The 22,091-nt window shown below is 36.1% G+C and overlaps 1 protein-coding gene and 1 pseudogene across 3 annotated transcripts; both read left to right on the top strand.

Annotated features, from left to right (window-relative positions):
* Window positions 1-78: 78 nt before the first annotated feature.
* LOC122316720 lies at window positions 79-8,064 on the top strand (annotated as a pseudogene).
* A 1,485-nt stretch (window positions 8,065-9,549) lies between these two features.
* On the top strand, window positions 9,550-20,329 carry LOC122316704 (protein CHUP1, chloroplastic). Of its 3 annotated transcripts, XM_043133445.1 has the most exons (9): window positions 9,550-9,804; window positions 13,818-13,876; window positions 14,929-15,519; window positions 15,753-16,160; window positions 16,255-16,386; window positions 17,704-17,885; window positions 17,980-18,091; window positions 18,326-18,469; window positions 19,713-20,329. In XM_043133445.1, the coding sequence occupies exons 3-9, from the start codon at window positions 14,959-14,961 to the stop codon at window positions 19,818-19,820; spliced, it is 1,647 nt and encodes a 548-aa protein (XP_042989379.1). In that variant the 5' UTR covers window positions 9,550-9,804; window positions 13,818-13,876; window positions 14,929-14,958; the 3' UTR covers window positions 19,821-20,329. The 3 variants fall into 3 exon arrangements, with proteins under 3 accessions (XP_042989379.1, XP_042989370.1, XP_042989388.1); XM_043133436.1 differs by lacking the exon at window positions 13,818-13,876; XM_043133454.1 differs by lacking the exons at window positions 9,550-9,804; window positions 13,818-13,876 and having other exon boundaries at window positions 14,790-15,519; window positions 15,756-16,160.
* The last annotated feature ends 1,762 nt before the right edge of the window (window positions 20,330-22,091 follow it).

Genomic DNA, 22,091 nt, shown 5'->3' with positions numbered 1-22,091 from the left:
TATTTTAATCGCTCTAGACAAATGAAACCGGTAAAGAAGTGTTTTTTTCGTTGATTTAGCAATGGTAGTGCATGCTCGATCGAGAGAGATAAATGCTCAACTTCGATGATGAAAATAGAACAGCGGCATTTACCCCTTTTGCTTCTTTAGTGGTCTTAAGTAACGTACTTACGGACGTTCTCGAAAACGAAAGCAGGATGGATTATAATTCAATGTTTTGGGCTTAGATTTCAATGTTGTATTTATTTTGACTAATCTTACACTCCGTAATAAATCAAGGCTTGTCCTTTCAAGTTCAACGGCCACATTAACTCAGTATCTAAACAGCGGTAACTTTCTGGGTGCTTTTCTTTCATCACTTTGGTTTTAATGTTCCTTCCAATCCTTTGTTGGTCTAAATTCCGTTCTTTCTTTACGTTATCCATCAAGATTAAAGGAGTTAGTTTTATCTAAGATGGCAACTTGGTTTTCTAGACGTTGTTCGTTTCTTTGCTGCATTGTTATTACATATGCTAGATCTTTAATTTGAAAATGCGGGAATAGTTTATTTTCCCCAATTTCTGCATAGGCTTCAGAATATTTGTTCTTATTCTAATGACAACATTGGTAAGGAAGACGCTTGTTTTTGATAGGTTGGTCCTTTGGCTTTGTACCACCACCACCTTAATTCTAAGGATTCTTGGGCTTTTCTGGTACCTACTGCTTCCCTTCATTCCTTATTTTATCTCTCTCTGCTTGATTTGGTTGTTGCATGTATTGAGATGTACGTTCTCGTACAGAATTCATTGAGCTGTTAATGTTCTTACTTATTTTCCTACTTTTGTTCGTGAAACTCGCCTTGGAGTCAGTCCACTGGAGGCTCCGTTAAGCCAGCTAACATGATGGTGTTTCATATATATGTTCATTCAATTTCTTAAAAGATCTGTTCTTATGTAGAGAAAAGCCTTGAAATTATTCTCTGATCTTGTTTCACATTATTATGTCGAACTTCACTCATCCATTCAGCCTCAACCATGGGGTTCCTAATCTAAACGAGTGACGTTTGTCTTCCAGCTTTGGTCCAATAGCCTAAGTTGTTCGAGGTGATTACGGAAAATACAGAAAATAAGTATTTCTCAAGGCAACATGGCTGAGGAAAATACTTCACATGGACAAATAACCTTGGAACAGGCCACAACATGGACAAGCATTAAAGTGGTCGATTCCGGAAAATATAAAGAAAGTACGGACAATCAGCAAAATTCAAACATGACCCAGGAGAAATAGGCAAGCAATACAGTACCATATTACAAGCTTTTCTCCTTTGCTGACTTCCTGGATTATCTACTAATGTTTGTGGGCACAGTAGCTGCTGTTGGAAGTGGAAGCTCTATGCCTTTCATGACCATAATCTTTAGAGATACGGCTGATTCTTTGGAAAAAGAAAAAGACTTAGTTCATGAGGTTTCCAAGGTATTTTGCAACTAAAACCAGGTTGTAAATCATCTTTGTTTGTGCAAAATCTATGCTGGATTTCTCGAGTTTAAGATTGTCTTTACTATGCAACATGAAGAGAAGAAAATTCTACTCCATACTATGTTTTATCTGATTTTGTCAGAAATTTGGATTCCATTTTATGTTTCAACAGTTCTAAAGTGGTCATCTGCTGCCTAGCATACTTGCTCAACCACAGTGACTCCAGAAAAAAAATTCTGTCAAGTTCTTGTTGGTTGCATCATGCTATGCTTAACATGATGGCACGCTTTAACCCAATAAATTTTTACAATTAGTGATGACTTGATTACTTCAATTCTCAGGTGTTCTTTATAAAGTTTGTATACTTGGCTTTGGGATCTAGTGTTGCATCATTTCTTCGTAAGTATACGAGCCTTCTTGCTGAGATAACACATTAACTGTGTGGTTTATTTGAACCTGAGATGCCCAATTACTCTCATTTGCTATGTGCCAGAGGTGGCTTGTTGGACGGTGACTGGGGAGAGGCAGGCTGCAAGAATAAGAAGTTTATACTTAAAAACGATTTTGAGGCAAGATATTAGCTTCTTTGGTAAGGAAATTAAAACAGGGGAAATAGCTGGGAGGATGTCTGGAGACATTGTACTTATTCAGAATGCATTGGGCAAGAAGGTAATGATGCACCATGAAGAAACCTGAAACCATGACTGATTCCTCCAATTATCCAAAATTGGAATTGAAGAAGCACTCCTACTCATGCATTTCGTTATTGTTTGAATCTGCAGGTTGGAAAGTTCATACAATTGGTAGGAACATTCATAGGAGGCTTTGTTATAGCATTTGTCAAGGGATTGCTTCTTGCCCTTGTCATGCTATCTTCTTTTCCACTTCTTGTCATCTCTGCTGCTGCCATGAGTATAATTATAGGAAAGATGGCATCCAATGGGCAAACTGCTTATTCAGTAGCAGAAACTGTAGTAGAGCAAACAATTGGTTCCATCAGAACTGTATGCATACATGGCATAAGGAATCTCTAATTTTCATATTCTTTTATTGTAGAATAATATCCATCCAGACCATTTCCCATACAGGTTGCATCCTATACAGGGGAGAGGGAAGCTGTAACTAAGTACAATAAATCTTTAACCAATGCTTACGTGTCTGGTGTCCAAGAGGGCTTGGTTGCTGGGTTGGGACATGGTGCAGCTATGTTTATTATATGTTGCAGTTATGCTTTGGCAGTGTGGTTTGGTGGGAAAATGATTCTTGAGAAGGCATGTACGGGAGGCGTGTCATTAATGTAGTTATTGCTATTCTTAGTGGATCCGTGTAAGTTGCAATCTGCTTGATTTATCATCCATAAAACATATATGTTTGCTCATCTTATAATATTGTGATACTCCTGATCCCAAATCTATTTGTTGTCTGTTTCTGCTTGTTTCCAATACTAATAATATATTATCTCCTCCTACCCCATCATAAGTAATGATTTTCATACAAAAGAATAATTTGTTTATATTTAATTTGATAACATTAATTTCAGATCGCTTGGGCATGCATCTCCATGCATGAGAACTTTTGCTGCTGGACAAGCTGCAGCCTTTAAGATGTTTGAGATGATTAACAATAAGCCACAGATGGATGCTTGCAACACTAATGGACTGCAATTAGATGATATTCGTGGAGATATAGAACTAAGGGATGTATATTTTAGTTATCCTACAAGACCTGAAGAACATATATTCACTGGATTTTCATTTTCAATACCCAGTGGTACTACTGCCACTTTGGTCGGGCAGAGTGGAAGTTGGAAATCAACAGTTATCAATTTGATTGAAAGATTTTATGATCCACAAGCTGGTGAGGTTCTTATTGACAACATTAATCTTAGAGAGTTCCAACTAAAATGGATCAGACAAAAAATGGGCTTGTCAGCCAGGAACCTCTGTTGTTTACCTCTAGCATTAAAGATAATATTGCTTATGGTAAGGATGGGGCAACTACTGAAGAGATAAGAGCTGCTGCTGAGCTGGCCAATGCTGCTAAATTCATTGATAAACTGCCACAGGTTTTATGATGATTTCTTTTCTGCATCTCCTTTTAGAACTGTAAAATGTTACTCTAATGACAGAATGGTCTTGAGAAATACATGATTGTATTTTTATGCTCTTTGTTCCTCTGCTTGTTGAGATATGAACACATTTGCATTAACATTTCATTTTATACAAGGCATTTTGTAATCTGGTAATCGATATTTCTTTTCTTCATAACTAACCTCCTACTTTGTGGTTTTGTGTTCTGATAAAATTAGGGACTAGACACGAGGGTTGGTGAGAATGGAACTCAGTTGTCTAGGGTCAAAAACAGAGAATTGCTTTAGCCAGGGCTATTCTAAAAGACCCCAGAATTCTATTACTAGACGAAGCCACAACGGCTCTCGATGCAGAATCTGAGAGAATTGTGCAGGAAGCGTTGGATAGAATTATGACCAACCAAACAACCATAATTATTCTCATCGCTTGAGTACAGTGAGGAATGCCGATATGATTGCTGTCATACATGAAGGGAAAATTGTTGAAAAGGGACATTTTTTAAGGATTATTTTAAGTTGTATAGTTTTCCTAATTTGTTTAAAATGAAATGGTATCTCTCCACCCATTGCATGCTGCTTGATCTTTTTATTGAATGTCCATTCTTTCTTGATATAATCTTTTGCAGCTAAATACCAAATTCAAGCACTAATTTACCATTATGACGATTAGACCTCCCTAAAGCCATCTCATCATTCTTAGGATACACATAATACGGTATAATTATTCCTTCTGACTAATCAGGTACACATTCTGAGATGATTAAAGATCCTGAAGGACCATATAGCCAGCTTAAACGGTTGCAAAATCTTAGCACAATGTCAGAACAAAATGCTTTAAATGACCTGGATAGGCCAGAAGTTGTTTTGAATTCTGGAAGAATTTCAAGTCCTCAATTTTCTTTGTTAGGATCCATAAGTCGGGAATCACCTGCAATTGGAAATAGGAGTTGTCACTCATTCTCAACTCCATTTGGTGTGCCCACTGCAACAAGTGTGCTGGAAACAGAAGCTGGAAAAACTAGTACTCCTGCTTCAGCACCAGCCCAACTGCCTCTTGAAGTCTCACTTTGCCATCTGGCTTATCTTAATAAGCCAGAGGTCCCAGTATTACTGCTAGGCACCACAGCTGCTGCAGCCAGTGGGGTAATTTTACCTTCTTTCAGGATAGTAATTTCTCACATAATCAACACTTTCTATAGGCGAGGAGATGAGCTCCGTAAAACTCACAATTTTGGGCATTAATCTTAGTTTTACTCGGTGTGGCATCTCTATTGGCTCAACCTTCAAAAACATACTTCTTTGCTGTTGTGGGATGTAAGTTGATCAGACGGATCCGACTAATGTGCTTCGAGAAAGTGGTTTATATGGAAGTAAGTTGGTTTGATGGAGCTGAGCACTCAAGTGGTGCACTAGGTGCAAGACTCTCTGCAGATCTGTGCGAGGCCTAGTTGGAGATGCACTTGCTTTGCTTGTTGAAAATCTTGCGACTGCTATTGCAGGCTTGGTTATTGCTTTCACAGCAAATTGGATACTGGCTCTGATAATACTTGTTTTGCTGCCTCTCGTAGGAGTAAATGGATACCTTCAAATGGAGTTTATGAAAGGATTCAGTGCAGATGCAAAGGTTTGTTCCAAACTCGATTTTTTTTTTTTTTGGGGGGGGGGGGGGGGGGGTGGTCACCATTTTGATTCTATGTGAATGGATGGAAACACTTTTGTCTTTTCTTCCCCCTCCCCCAACTTAACCAATCAAAATAATCCCAACCACTAATGGAGTTCATAGCTTTTAACCATCTCAAATGAACTACATATGGACCAAAATGACCCCATTCGAGCTTGGTTGAAAAGACTAAATGGTTGCAGAAAATGTATGAAGAAGCCAGTCAAGTTGCAAATGATGCAGTAGGGAGGAGTATAAGAACAGTTTCTTCATTCTGTGCCGAAGAGAAGGTGATGGAATTGTACTGTATAAAATGTGAAGGCCCTATTAAGATAGGTATAAGGCAAGGGTTAATCAACGGAGTATTATTTGGGTTGTCTTTATTTTTGCTGTTTTCAGTATATGCATGCAGTTTTTATGTTGGAGCCCGACTTGTTGAGGATGGCAAGACAACGTTCTCGGAATTTTCTCGTGTAAGTTCCTCCTGTCTAATTGTTCACCTAGACATGTATTTAACTAACTTTTCACGACTTTTAAAGATAAATTGCTTTGTTTGTTATCTCTGGTTGAATGTTTTTGTCCACTGAATTACAGGTTTTCTTTGCTCTCACCATAATGGCTGAGGGAATTTCGTAGTCGGGTTCCCTGGCCCCTGATGCAAGTAAAGCAAAGAGTTCTGCTGCTTCTATATTTGCAATTCTTAGCAGGAAATCATAGGTAGATTCTAGTGATACCACTGGAACGACGATAGAAAATTTAAAGGGAGATATTGAGATCTACCATGTCAGCTTCAGGTATCCCACGAGACCTGATGTTCAGATATTCCGGGATCTTTGCTTGACTATTAATTCTGGCAAGGTAAATTTGTTAGGAGTAGGCATCAAGTTTCATTCTCATATTGTACAATATAAAAAGCCATGCAAAAGCTTATTTACCTTTGTCTAATATTGATTATCACAAACTGAAAGTCGATGTATATTGTTAATTAGACGGTTGCTTTGGTTGGTGAAAGTGGGAGCGGAAAATCAACAGTGATCTCCTTGTTGCAGAGGTTCTATGAACCTGATTCTGGTCCTATTACACTGGATGGAATTGAACTCCAAAAGCTACAACTGAAGTGGCTAAGGCAGCAAATGGAATTGGTGAGTCAGGATCCTGTGTTATTTAATGACACCATCCGGACCAACATTGCCTATGGAAAGGAAGGAAATGCAGCAGAAGCAGAAATTTTAGCTGTAGCAGAATTAGCAAATGCCAACGAGTTTATTTGTAATTTGCAACAGGTAAAAAAGAAATATGATCAATAGTAATTAGTAGATTTTCTAGGAATACAGGCACGTGGTACCTTCATCCTATCGTATAAGTATGCTGTATCATTAATACCTAGTGCTTACATAAGCAATACAAATAAAATTGTGATAGGATGAGAGTACCATGTCATCCCTATTTTAGGAGAATCTAACAATTTCTTAGTTGAATCAACAAGAAAAACTGGTTTGCAACTGCTTGCCATTATACTTCATCACAAATTCCCATGCACAGTCAAGATGATTTACTGTTAGTGGGATTTTAAATGGAGAATGTAGGGGTATGATACTACAGTGGGTGAGCGAGGGGTCCAACTGTCTGGGGGACAAAAACAACGAGTGGCGATAGCTCGAGCAACTTTGAAGGCTCCCAAAATATTACTGCTAGCTGAAGCCACCAGTGCTCTTGATGCTGAGTCTGAACAGCTAGTTCAAGATGCATTGGAACGAGTTATGGCACACCGGACCACGGTGGTGGTGGCTCATGGTTTGTCTACAATTAAGGGAGCAGATTTGATTGTGGTGCTCAAAGATGGGGTGGTGGCAGAAAAGGAAAACATCAAACTTTGATCAATATCAAGGACGGCATTTATGCTTCCTTGGTAGCATTACATGTTAAAGATTCTTAATCTTGGCAAATAGCAAGAAAGAATGAAGGCTTGTTCTGCTCGTTGGTTGAAACTTCCATTCCCAGTTCATGAAAAGTGCCAGATTTTCATCATGTCAATTTGTAAAACATCTATAAAAAAGAAAGGGGTTGTAGTAGCTTTAAATTCGTAGTATATAAGTTAAGTGATGATCAACTAATCTCGTGATTACACATTCATTAAACACAATATATGGGTCCTACAACATTTAATGTTACTCACGAGTAGCGTAAACCCCATCATTAAATATTGTAAAGTATACATGTTGCATCTATCTCCCTGAATTACATGAAGTTGTTGAGAAATGTGTTTCTTCTTCATAATATGAACGGTCGTTGATATCGTATTTAATGGGTCTTTCTGAATCGGTGGATGGATTTAAATTGGAGACATTCAGTCTCAATGTCAGGTAAATTTGCATGATTAGATTCTCACTTTCATATCAAGTTTCAAATGCTATTAAATTCCAACTTCTCATTTGAACTTGTTTCTTTCTTCCCAACAGTACAGGCTGATGATGTCTTTGTGAGCAATCAGACATGAACAGAAAAAATGCATGATTGGGTAGCTGTAATATATTGTTAAACGTACCCTTCACAAGAAATCTACCTAATTTTGGAAGAGGTTTTGAATATAAGTGAGTCGTAAAAAAGTGGACTGGTTTTGTAACTTTCCAGACAGTTTAAGAACCAACTTGCTGAAGGAAGTTAAGAACATGATGAACTGTTTTGAAGATAAGAAGGTGCAACACGTTTGTAGAAGTGGAAATCAGGTGGCCCACACTCTAGCTAAACATGCATGGTCTATCCCGGATGTAGAACTTTGGATGGGATCAGTTCCTGCTTTTTTGTCTCAGGTTTATTGGCTTGATAGCCAGAATGTAAGAGTTGAAAATACTCTATGATCTTTACGGCTTGTTATCAAAAAAAAAAAAAAAGAACCAACTTGCTAGTCATGATCTGCATGATGGAATTACAGATATCTGATATATATGGTTGCAGCAAAATCAGATGAAGGCCTCGATCCATCACTTCGTTAATTGTGTTTAACATTGCAAAGATCACTAAAGAATAGGAGACGTTAATGCCTTGACATCTCAACAACCATATATTTTTTTGGCTCACATAATAACAAAAAGATGATCAGAAGTGCAGATTACTCCAACAATCATACAAGAAAAATCCTACTTTCTTGATTTGCAAGCCCACATCAAAGTTTTTTGAACATTTTAAACTCCACTTCTTTCTCCATTTACACAGCATGAGGACTGCCATTGGCGTCAAAGATCAATTAGCTGACTCATCATGATTAGACCCACCACCCATTAAAAACTCTCAAAATGAATGCACCCCAAAATCCAGAATTTTTATTTCAGGTGTCTACGAATGGAACTTATCATGATGTGCCGTACTTGATCCAGACCCTTGTGGGGATGCCAATTGGGCTAGCTAGACATCCCACCGCCGCCGCCAGCAACATTTTATTTTATTATTATTATTATTATTATTAAGAAACCTGATTTAGATTTTTTGATGAGATAAGATAATTTTAAATAAAAATTAAAAATTAAATAAAATATTATTAGAATATAATTTTTTAATATTATTATTATTTTAAAATTTTAAAAAATTGAATTGTTTATTATATTTTGTATCAGAATTTAGAAAAGTTATAATGATTATATGAGATGAGATAAAACACTCTCTAAATTCAAGCGAACTCTTAATTTCCTTCACTTTCTTATTAGTTTTAATAATGAAAAAAAAAAGAATTATATATGGAAATCTCAAACAATTAATACACTATTCACATACAAATCTGAGACACAATTAATACACTATTGATAATGACTTACATTTTATGAGGATGGTAGAGTACATTTTACTCTTAAATAATTCGTGGTAGAATATATATGCCTGCATGATTTGTAGTTTCTGTGCTTAGGTTTGCTTGCAAGTGGGTAGAATTTATTAGCACACAAGTTGGATAATTAAGCACTTGAACAGTACTACAGTTATGTGAAGGCACCTCAAAATTGAAAAGAAAAGTGGATGTGAATTAACCTTTGCGCATTATAAAAGTAATAGATTTTTTTAAGCACGTGAAATTGAGTGGAAGATGGTGTTTACGACATATCCAATTAAAGAATATTAATTCAACGACTCTTTAAATCGCAACTTCATGATGTGAAGTTGCAACCAACCCAGCTAGCAGTAGCTTCCTTCAAAGGGAATCCTCACCCCCCAAATCTAATTTCTTTTCCAACCTGCAGACTTATCAACCAGTCTTTCACATACAAAACGCATACACTTATATATATATATATATATATATATATATATATATATTTATATAAAATACAACATGTATATATATATATGACAATAAACTTATGTTCAATGTTAAGATTTCAAGGTGCATGCTGCATCATATCCACCCGTCCCCCTTCTCTTTTCTACCATATTTTGATGCTTTAAAATCTTCTGCTAGTTTCTGCAGCACTTTGCATTCATGTAATGAATGATGTTGCAGCTTGTACTTGTGCTTTGCAAAAGGCCGGCTAGAAGGCGATGCATCGGGCAGTAGGAATCCGCACCTATATATATTTCTGCAGAAGATTGTAGTATTTCGGGTTCGTGTTTTCAGGTATGGCTTATCTTGTACCTTTTCTGTTATTTTTAAGTAGCAGCAGCTTCTATATAGGAACGAATCAGCTGAAAATGAGGAGATTAATTGCACTCGGTTGATTGATCATCCGGAGGAAAAAATATTACTAAAAGTATACAAAACGAGAAAAACAAGATTGACTGACTATTTACCGACTGCATATATATGTGAATTTTAACATGTCTACACGCTGAATGACACGGCCGGCCGCCGATGGTTGAAGGCCAACAACTAGCACGTTTGCTTCACACACACACACACACACACACATATATATGCTACGTACCTAGCTAGCTTGTTATATATTACGACCATCCGACAAGAAATGAATAACATGTGATTCCAGTAGGATATTCTAATTGTGTGGGCTTTTGTAAACTCTTACAAAGGCCGAAAATGATTATAGTGAACATATTAGCTAGCGTCATTTTCATGCCGCAGGCAGGCAACCCGATCGATCGAGCTTCTCAAAAGCTACCTCTCACTTCAAATCGAATTGAGCTGATCACCCGTACGTATTTAGTCGAGCCAATGCCTTGGGGAAAATTATAAAACTTCAGTTTTGTTGGTTCTTAGATTTTATAAGAAAAAATCATCTCCTTTCACTTTCAGGGCCTATCTGTGGTCCATGTATTCGAAGACCGAGTTTCAAGTTGCCCCATTTCAGCCCATAATTATGAATATTCCAACATTAAAGCCCAATAAATATGAGTCACAGCTTTTTTAAATCAAAGTTAAGGGAGGGAGTTAGACTCTTAAGTGTGTGTATGTATATTATGAGTAGTACTATATATACGTATAATTTTATGTATAATATTATATATATATAGTAATAATCTTATTTTATCAATATTTTTTTTAATTTAAAGTTCAAATTATGAGTTTTAAAATTTTCACAATTTTCAATATCTGACACATTAACACATAGAGTTCTATAAATAAAATTATAAGTATAAATAATATTTTTTATATATTATATTCTAGTGGATACGTTTTTATCAAGATACTGTAATAAAGAGTCCTACTTTATGGTTGAATTTGATTGATAATCCTATTCTGATAAGGAGACTTACCTTTCTAAGTCTATTAACTATTCATAATAAAAAAAAAAAATGTAAAATTTGGATACCAAATATATATGTCTCTCACAGCCAAACCACCAACTATTAATTCTCTATCTAATAAGGTTTACCACATCCCCTCTCTAAATTTACGGTACATTATAACGACAGATGTTGTTTACAGTCATGAAATACATAAACGTTACAGTATAATTCTTTTGAAATAGAGTAAGGTCTATTATTATAAAAATAATAATTTTTTTCAGGTATTTCACGAGTAATAATATCATTTCTCCATTACAAATTCCAACATGAGCTGTTGTGTTTTAAACTCAGTTTTACCTAACTGTATTATTCCTTTGCCGTTTACGGTACTAGGATTGATCAGAGCGAGCGCAGTACGTACGTTATCTAGTTTCTCTTTTTTTTTTTCTTTTTTTTTTTTTTTTTTTTTGTGTACGTACGTATATAGTTTGTGTGTGTATAAATTGCTGATCATGCATGTGCATGGGACGTGCCATGATCTGCCTTTGGATGATGCATGCATGGATTATTTCCATGACTTGGCAACTTCTTTAATTAGGGTGATCAGGAAATTTCGTTTTGGAATGTCCTTTTTCGATCTCTACTGTATATGTAAATAATTATATAGGATGCATGGCGGGCCGTTGCCAACTTTCTGGTGTGTCTGCATGGGAATATTGTTAGGTAAGATGCAAGAAATCCTCTAACCCCCAAACATGAATTTATGTTTGCTAGATATTAATCATTGTCCAACAAAATGTTTGTCTCCCTTTCTTTCATGTTCTTGTTATTTTGTTGGCGTGTTTTCATGGTTAATTTGTTCTTTATACAGTTTGAGGGTCTACATCCACGCAGGCCCCATTAGATCTTAATGCTTATTTAATCTCCCATGTGCAAAAGCATATGACCTTTTTTTTTTTTTAATTGAGAAATTTAATATATATATATATATATCAAAATCATGGAACCCATTATTAATTGTTATAATTAGCTATTACCGATCTATAGATCAGCACACCATCTATATCACTAAAATGATGATATTTAATTTATAAGATTCAAATTTTAAAATTTATCCAATGCAATCAAGAGAGTTGAAATTCAGCTAGTATGATTGTGAAGGATATAAAGGAGCTATTTTCGAAGATGTCTAGCTGGTCTGTCAATTTTATTCCTAGATCTTGTAATTCATTGGCACATAATCTTACACGGGATGCTTTCAAACTCTCTGAGAAGAGCATTACTTTGGAGGAAATTCTTCATTGTATTCATCCTGTTATGATTTGAATGAATAAGAAGTATTATTCTTTTAAAAAAAATTAAAATTTATCTTTTAAATCAAATATATTATATTATATAAATATTTACTATGTGTATTGATTTAGACATTGGCTTGATAATAAAATTTTTTTAATTGTTATAACTGTTTGAATATTGCAACTGGCAAAGTTTCCTATCCTAAATACACACACACACACATATATATATATATATATATTATTATCGCTATCTATTATTACTTGTATAATTTTCAAATTATGGAGTTTCACTTTTTTAGTTTTAAAAAGAAAATGTTAGTATGTCTCTTAAATTTGTCATCTCATTTTCACCTTTCATGTATTTAATTTTTTTTATTTAATAATTAAGGAAGTGACTTTTTATGTGTTGATATAATTTTTTTAGTTTTTAAAAAATTTAAATATGTTAAAATATATAAAAAATAAAGAAAAAAATTATCCTAATTGAGACAACCAACAGTTAAAACTCGGCGGCACACTGTCAAATTATCAATGCCCTTTCCAAAAAGCTAGCCTAGCCTAGCCTTTTGTCCTCACTTCTGGTCAACTGTTAATTGGGGTGGAGGGAAGGAGAGAGAGAGCCTCCCACGTTCTAGTTGACCTCCTTGATCACTAGCTGACAAGTTCTCTGTGTATATATATAGGAAATATAGCTTTTTAGTGTGTGGTTATTCTTTTGTAGGTTTTCCTGTATATGTAGAGGAAGAAAATGTCTAGATACGGATGGTATCCATCTAGGCCACGCGTGCTCCGCTCCCCCGACTGTCTTCCCATGCCAAACTTAATCCATGGGAGGGCATGCGTGCGCGGTTCACTTAAATGAAGTAGTTTTTTAGTAACTCCCTTGCCCGAGCACCTCCTAGTTATTTAAGAGGTATACAATATTATTGAACATGATACATGATCACATTCAAGAGGAGGAGGCCCACCACTAGCAACTACTTATAGTACTCTATGAGAGTTTGTTCTTAGTAAAAGCCTTTTGAGGGTTCATTAACGTGACTTTGAGACAACCATTTGGCCTGGTTGTGCATGACAACTTATTAGAGTCCAAAATCCTTTTGTTAGAGAGAGCAATGATTAGGCTTGCTAGCTTAAGAAAACAACTTCGGAGTATGCTGTCTGTCTATATATTCAAAAACATTAATTAAAGCTCTAGTACCGGTACCTAAAGTTGGTTCTCATCTCTTCAATCATTCTCAACTCTATTAATATATATTTGTCTTTGATCTATACATAGCTAGCTAGCATGGACCCATGCATCTCAATATTATTGGCCGTGTGGCTGCCCATCTGACCGACCATTTGATTATGATTGTGATGAGAACAACATCGACAATATATAGAAAAACATAAGGTGCTTTTAGGACACCCTTTGGCAACAGAAAGGTTGAAAATGACCCAACGAACCGTTGAAAATGAGCTCACGAGTTTCACCCAAAAAACAAAAACTAATGATCGAGTTTGTAGTAGCTAGCTAGTACGGAAAAATGCAGCATTTTCCTTTTATTTTGTTCTAAAATAAATCATTCGTTAAGCAAAATAATAACTATAACTACTGTATGATTGTTTATTGCACGTTCTCTCATGTGGTCCTATTATGTCACAGGAAAATTTTGTTCATCACGATGTGTCAATATCCTCAATTACAGTGCTGATGGATGTGAAGTATGTGAAGCAACTTTATTATTTAAGTGATTGACATAAAAAGTTATTAAAATGCATCATATCAATCGATGTAACTGATAATTATTTGTGGGGTTGAAGAATCTCTAAAATCTTCTTTTGTATGATTCAAATACTTAGACCCAATAAATACTACCTGATCAGATCAATACATGATGAGAAGGGTTGAGTATAATAAAAATTAAGTTTATAAATTCAAGTGACGTATTATGATATCATGTCAAATGTATTTTCTAACAAAAGAACTCGATCTAGTTATAATCAAACCATACAAGATCAGGATAGTTTATACACTTTTATTTGTAAGCTTTTGATTAATGTTGCACGCACCATTCAAAATGGATAACGTATAGTCGAAGTTTGAGTTTGGTTTAGATGGTAAAGTCATTTCATTTCAATTAATCTCATCTTATATTATCTTACTCTATTACATCTTAATATCTAAATACTACAAATCTCACAGACAATATTCAATTTCAAATATTCAACTTCAGATATTCAATTTTTTATTTAATCATTACAATTTTTTAAATTTTTAAATAAAATACAAAAATTAAATCAACTTTTTTAAATTCTAAAATAAAAATTATATTATAACAAAATCTTATCTTTATAATATTTTTATTGAACTTTTTTTTTTCTTTTTCAAAATTTCATAAAATTTATTAATTTAAATGATTTTACTGTTATTTATAAATTAATTAATAATTATTTATTTATATATTATCTGCTGAATGCCTATTGCGCCCTTCCCAAAAGCAAAAACATTAGTTAATCTGAAACAAATGGATTAATTGAAACAGACTGGATGAAACTCATCCCGCATTAACAACAGACAATTACCAATTTACCACTCCCACTCAGTGCACATTATAAATAATAGAAATTTATAGTGCAGGTGATCTCGTTCTGTCTTTCAGGCAATGATCGTGCAGCACTCGCAAACCCTCTCCTCTAGCCTCTCTCTCTCTCTCTCTCTCTCTCTCTCTCTGTGAAACTCTCGAGAATTTAATTCTCCGTTGCTTTACTTACAGTTGTAGGCCCTTGTTGATATACTCGCCACGATGAAGCAAGGGACGCCACCGCCACCGCCACCAACGCCAGCAAGAAAAAACGAGTGCAAGCCTACTGCAATGTCCATGTCCACAACACCGTCTCGCCTCAGAACTTCCCCTAAACCCAATAAGAACTCTCCTAAGTCGACACCGGAAGAAAAAACTAACCGTACATCTTCGGCAAGAGCAGCATCAAAGTCAGCATCAACATCTGCAAGGAGGAATTCTGTGTTGAAAATATCCAAATCCGGAGAGGAAGTTGTTGTGGGTCGGACCGGAAACAACCGCCAGGTTGTAGAGCAGTTTGTTCGGCCGCGGCCGCGGCGGTCCTCTGATCCCGACTGTAGAAGTAACAAAAACGAGGATGACCCAGATGGGGGGAAGAGGAAGGAGTTGCTGCAGAGCGAGACTTCGATGCAGAATTCGCAGTCTGAGGTGTTGGCCTTGAAGGCAGAGTTGGATAGGGCGCAGAGTTTGAACGCGGAGTTGCAGTTGCAGAATAAGAAGCTCACACATGATCTTGCAGCTGCGGAAGCAAAGATAGCAGCTCTTAGCTGTCGTGACCGCCAGGTGAGGGTTATTGATAGCATCTCGCAGATTATACGAGAAATTTATAATTTTACGGCTCTAGTGGACTGGATTTGTCCTATAAGTGAATTTTTTACATATCAATTAGAATACGAAATAAAGAAGTTAATCCGGTGCCCGTTTCACACACACACACAAAATCAAGTTTTGAAGTTCGAGTCTTGCTATCAATTTAATCTAACAATTTTTTTTTTTTTTAATTCTTTTTTTATTAGAAGGAGGAGTACCAGAGCCCTAAATTTAGAGATATTCAGAAACTCATTACCGGCAAGTTGGAATACTCAACTGTAAAAAAGGAGCCAATCAATGAGGCAAGTACTATTCAAACAGCACCACCACTACCAAAACGTCCAGTTCCCAAGTTCACAGGTGTAGAAAGAAAGTCTCCAGTCTGTTCATCCTGGCCCCCACCTCCACCACCACCACCACCTCTGCCCTCAGCCAGAGTGTCTACTACCACTCAAAGGGCTCCAACACTTGTAGAATTTTATCACTTATTATCAAGGCAAGAGGGGAGGAGGAGGGATTCTCCAGGATCTGGAAATCATCCTAAATCAGCAGCTACTAATGTACATAGTAGCATAGTTGGAGAAATTCAAAATCGTTCGGCTCATTTGTTATCTGTAAGCATTTGAATTTCATGACTTATAAACTGATGATTTATTTCTGCTAATACTGCCTCGGTTTGAACCATGAACAACTGATTGTTTTTCCCAGATAAAGTCGGACATTGAAACTAAAGGCGAGTTCATCAACAGCCTTATCCAGAAGGTGCTCGATGCAGCTTATACAAATATAGAAGATGTCCTGAAGTTCATTGACTGGCTTGACAATGAACTATCTTCTTTGGTAATTTCTAAATATTTTACTAGTAATTAGGATTTTGCTTAATCATAGAAGAACCATTGATATTTGGTCTTAAATTAGTTATAATGCCTGACAACTCCATCTCTAAATTCTGAAGCTATCTTAGATGCCATTGCCACAATAGCTATCGAAATGATAGCTAGTCATTTTCTAAATAACTGGATGAAGAAAACTTTTGTCCAAAGTCCAAGCATGAGGGTGGTAGTCTCATCCTATTTTAGGCTCACCTTGCATCATGCCTGGCCATGTTGGCACTTCTAGATGTTGATCTATCATTCTCTTGAAATTAATAATTTTACACTTCAGGTTTGGTTCGTGCCTTAGGAGTACTTGATTAAAGAATTTTAGGTCTAGACTAGGTTCTAGGAGTGGGGCAGCGAGGGCCCACACTTTAGGTTGAAAACCCTTCCCCTACATGGTGCGGTTATCACCCCTACTAGGTTTTGTTGCATTTTTAGTCTTTATTGAAGGCATCCTTGAAGCAATTACATTTTTAGTTACAATACTTATATATTTGCATCTCATTTATTCTGACTTTTTTGCTTTGTTATCGTCATATATTGTTGTGCATTGGCACATGCATAATGTATCTGATCAGCATTTTAACCTTTAGTTTTGTGGTCCCTGTGGACATATTACTATATGATTATAATCATATCATAGGTGCAAGGACAATGTTTAACATCTTTCTGTGATGATCATTTGTTGTCAATTTGATCATCTTAAGTGGAATTGACGGTGCTAGATCCAAGTGACATTTTATGTGGAGGCACATATTGATACTAATTTGGCTAGTTTTAGTGGTTCATCCAATTTTAGAAGCAAACTAACTGTAAGCTAATATTCTCCTCCTTAAAGCTTGAAATGCTTATCAGAGCCAGTAGGATGGGGATGTGCTGATTGTAGGCTGTAAGGACTGCTTCTGTACGCTATCCATCTTTTTTATCCGTTTATGATGGATATGGTGCATTTAGGTTGAACCTAGTTTGCTGATCTAGTTGTGCAAGTCGAACCAGATGGGATATGCTATTGTAGGATATAATTAGTGGGATTGCTTCCTTTATTTTAGTGACATGGTCAAAAAAAACTTTATTGGAGGTAGATAAATTTTTTTGTTTTTATTTTCAATTGAATAATGCTAAAATAGTTCTCTTTATAGATGAAATAATTTGCATGGTTTATAGGAGATATTATGGCAGTGCTCTGGGATTGTGAGAAAATTTTACATTGGTAGTGTCGTTGACTCTTACTGTCTTCCTTCTCTGTTTTCTATATTTGTCCCTCATCCTGCTTCTACAGGCTGATGAGCGGGCTGTGTTAAAACATTTTAACTGGCCTGAGAGGAAAGCTGATGCCATGCGAGAGGCTGCAATTGAATATCGTGACCTTAAACTGTTTGAAAATGATATTTCTTCTTATGAAGATGACCCGAACATTCCATGTGGAGCTGCCTTAAAGAAGATGGCCAGCTTATTAGACAAGTAAGAAATATGTTAAATACATCCTTATTATTTGGAAGGTACCTTTTTATCTGGTCACTGTGTTGATTTTTCCAATCTCTTATGATTTTGAAAGGTCCGAGCAGAGAATAGAAAGGTTGATCAAGCTGCGAAATTCAGTTATGCGTTCTTATGAGAACTTTAGAATTCCAACTGATTGGATGCTTGATTCCGGAATTGTGAGTAAGGTATGCTCTTTGGCACGCATCCTTTTCTTTAGGTGTGCTCTTTTGTATTTAATTGCTTGCAACTATAGAAAGTGGGAAATTTGGAAGCTATTATTACTATCTCTATGCTTACCTATTATCCAAGAAAATTGAAAAAAAAAAAAATCTCTATGCATTCGGCACTTAATATGACAGTAATGCCCGTCTTGGATTCTAATTATGGCTTGTTGAATTTTTATTTGAAATTTTGCACAGATAAAGCAGGCTTCTATGAATTTGGCTAAGATCTACATGAAAAGAGTGACATTAGAGCTTGAGTCCATTCGGAATTCAGATAGGGAAAGTAATCAAGAATCTCTTCTGCTCCAGGGCGTGCATTTTGCATATAGAGCTCACCAGGTAATCCTCAAGTTCATCAGTTTCTATGATCTCCATGATTTGAAATGTAAAATGGTAACATCTCAGCACGAAAAGGGAAACATAGTAATCCCATGAGTGAGGCAATGAGGTCTGTCTAATTGGATGGTGTTTCTTAATTGTGGATTTTCTTGCGGACTTGGGAAACATGGTGTATACCTCAAAGAATGGTGAGCAGACCTTACTATATTGCAGTTGGTTGGCTGTCTATAAAGTCAAATTTTAGTTTCCCATACAGAAGAAATCTTTTGCATGGTGAACTCTACCGGGTTGGGATATCTGCCTTCATTTTTATCTTTATATTTTGTTATTTTTCACTTATTTTAAGACATGAATATAACTCTAAAATCTTCTCTTAAAAAGTAGGAATTGAAAATTGGGTAAGAAACCAAACACAAAATAATAAAACCAACTATGAAGTGACGCTGTATTCTGTTATGATTGTTTTTGTTTTAGATGAAAGTGGTAAGTGGGAAGTTTTATTATCTTGGCATACCAAATTTTATACACCACCACTTGCATCTCATCCCCCAAATGATTATGATGCAAAAAGCTGGGCATTAATAATACACTCGCTTAGTTTCAGTTATGTGCTCACTCCCATTTGCATGTCATCTCACAGGAGTATGATATTGTAAATGCACTTGCTTAGGTTTTCTCAAGTCTCCACCCTCTTTAGCCATAGGCACAACTGTTTACTTACCAGTTGACATGTCAGACCTCAACATGCCAATCCCTTGCAAGTAAGTTCCTTCTCTAGGGCATGAACACTGCAGTTAGTTTCATGGAGGATCTCCACATTAATGTGGCAGGGATGCCAGAAAAGCCATATGGATCCAACTTATGGAAGCTCTCAAAGCCCACGTTTGAAATGTTTGAAATCACAATTTGTGCTAGCATATTCGCTGGGCTCAAGGATATAGTATATCTCAACGGATTGAGCATGCATCCGTTTGCTTGCATGGATGCGGGAACATCCGTTCCTGCCCTCCTAATATTTCAAGTTCCATTTTTCATGGCTGATGAGGACAGGGTTGGGTGAAAAAAATAAAAAAACAAGACACAGTTGGGTCTTTGTATTGCAAGCATACGTATATTTTTTTCCAACATCTCCATTCAGCTTGAAATGTTGACCAACTTTACTGCATAAATTATGCTTTTATAATGTTGGCTAGTGATGTGGAAGTGCTTTCCTCATTCAGTTCTGTTGCATGCATGTCTGCAGTTTGCTGGAGGTCTTGATTCAGAAACATTGTGCGCTTTTGAAGAGATAAGGCAGCAAGTACCAAGACATTTTAGAGGGTCTCAAGAATTGTTAGCCGGTGTGCCTTGATCGTAACAAGCTGTGGGAATACTGCCACGTGCAGTTCTCAGGAGAATTAGCATTTTTTCCCTTCGTAATTCAAGTTGATGCTTGCACGAACGTTTTCAATAGCTACAACTAAACCATGGATCCTCTGGCTGAAAAGAGATCGAGTTCCGAACACGCAAAAACTGGTAGCGAATGAAATGTTCACAGGAATTTTGTGCAATACTCTAGCAGATGAGGGTAGTTCAAATTGGAGATAACACGGGCTCTTCATCTTTCAAAGCTCCATTTTACTGACTGATGTAATTCTGAATTCTGTAAAAGATGTCCGGCTGATGTTACTAGGGGGGTATATATACACATTTAATAGCCCTATTAGGACTGCTTACTTTAATTAGATGTGCCCACAAGTTTGTTCTGACTAAAGGCTGTCTCCCAACCCAACAATAATTTCAGGGAGAATTAGACCTTAGATGGTATAAACAAGTTATTATTGCATTAAGAATAACTAATTTCTTCCTACTTGATGTTTATCTCCTCCTACGGCCAGCTCTCTCTCTCTCTCTCCATGAGTTCTCCTCTGCAGCTTCTAGTAGTGAAGGCCGATTTCCACCCCACTCATACAACTACCACATTTCCATAAAAAAACCACACACTCATCCTGCCACCCTTCCCCTTTTTTCTTTCTACATTCCTTCTGTTTTTTTATAAAATAAGCACATTGCCAGCCAGTACTTTTATTCTTCTATGGATATGGAAAAGCTGATCCACCATACTAAAGCCCTATCTTGGGAGGACTTAAATCTTTCTTGTGCAAATGAATCAACAAATAAAAACTCAGAGTTAGCACTGATTAGTACAATAATTGCAACTCAACCTCTCAACAGGATTTCCTTACATGCTTCTTTTAGGGCAGCTTGGAACTTTATCTGAAAGTTTCACATTGAAGACGTAGATGTAAACATTTTTCTCTTTACGTTTTAGAATGCTAGTGATAAATAGAGAATATTGAACCAAATTCTATGAAACTTTAAGGGGTTTCCTACACCCCGCCCTACATAGGGCGGGGAGTGGGGTTTTCACTCCTGCCCCCGCATCCCATGGTGAGGTACCCTGCCCCGCAAGGCGGGGGGCAAGTCGGATTCCCAAGCTGCTCTACCTCATATCCACTTAAAAAAAAAAAAAAATCACATTTCACTAAGTTTAAAAATTATTCATAGTTTCAAAAGTGATCAAAAATACATTTTTAGACTTAAATCGTAAATTTAAATTTCATAAATATGACTAAGGCTGAATTCGGTCTGGTTCGGTTGGTCCATAGGAGGTTTTATGGACCAGACTGGACCAATTCGATCCAGGGCTTTCCCACCCTGGACCTGACCGAAAACTATAAGGACCAGTTTGGTCCAGTCCCATTCAGGTCCGATCGGTCCAACTTTGTACCATATGGGCCAATGGTCCAATCTATGTGTTTCTTCTAAACAGTAAAAGTCCATCCAATTTTAAGCCAAAAAATACCAAAAAAGAATTTGAAAGAAAAATAAAAATAATCATAAAAAATAATTTATCTATATACAAATTTACAATGAATTTGAATAAAAGATTTTATTACAAAAAATAAAATTTTTTTATATCCATCCAAACAATTTAAACAAGTTTATCAATCAAAAACTTAAAATGAGAAGAATGAACAATGAAGCACATTGACATGACAACAATAAGCATCTCTATATATACAATAACTAATAAGCAAAAGCTAGAAGAGATGTATAGATACAAACATGTCCATAACAACAATTAACATGAAGTAACAAAAGATATAATGCCTAAAATCAAAATAAATAAATTCAATGGACCCAAAAGTAGTTTGTATGGAGGATATTATATTATAGGAAGCCATCACTTCACAAGCAGTTAGATAAACATTCTTAGAATATTGACAAATAGATCATCCAGTTGCACGATTACCACATTATAAAAGCAATGCTTTAGCGCCCAATAATCCTAATTGGCCATTCTAAGCACATACAAATAAATAGAAAATTTTAAAGTATGGCTAATATCAACTAAATCATTAAGTTAGACACCAATTTCCAAACACACTAATAGTTGGATGATAAAGAACATGCCTAGAGTATCAATGAACATGATAAATGAACATGGCTGAATGAGTATCAATGTAAGATAGTGCTAATAATTAATGGAGGAGTGACAACTTAAGTAATAAAGTTCAATTTAGACACTGGAGAAACATTCATTCTATAATCAACTGCAAGAAGTGAAAATATCAAAATA

Source organism: Carya illinoinensis, chromosome 1 (assembly GCF_018687715.1).
Source record: "Carya illinoinensis cultivar Pawnee chromosome 1, C.illinoinensisPawnee_v1, whole genome shotgun sequence".
Lineage (NCBI taxonomy): Eukaryota > Viridiplantae > Streptophyta > Magnoliopsida > Fagales > Juglandaceae > Carya > Carya illinoinensis.
Note: the sequence above shows the minus strand (reverse complement) of the source record. Positions and strands in the feature narration are given on the sequence as shown.

Coding starts and splice junctions, on each gene's coding strand:
- LOC122316704 (XM_043133436.1), top strand. CDS start 14,959: ATGAAGCAAGGGACGCCACCGCCACCGCCACCAACGCCAGCAAGAAAA. Junction 15,520..15,752: donor TTAGCTGTCGTGACCGCCAG/GTGAGGGTTATT, acceptor TTTTTTTATTAG/AAGGAGGAGTACCAGAGCCC. Junction 16,387..17,703: donor ACAATGAACTATCTTCTTTG/GTAATTTCTAAA, acceptor CTGCTTCTACAG/GCTGATGAGCGGGCTGTGTT.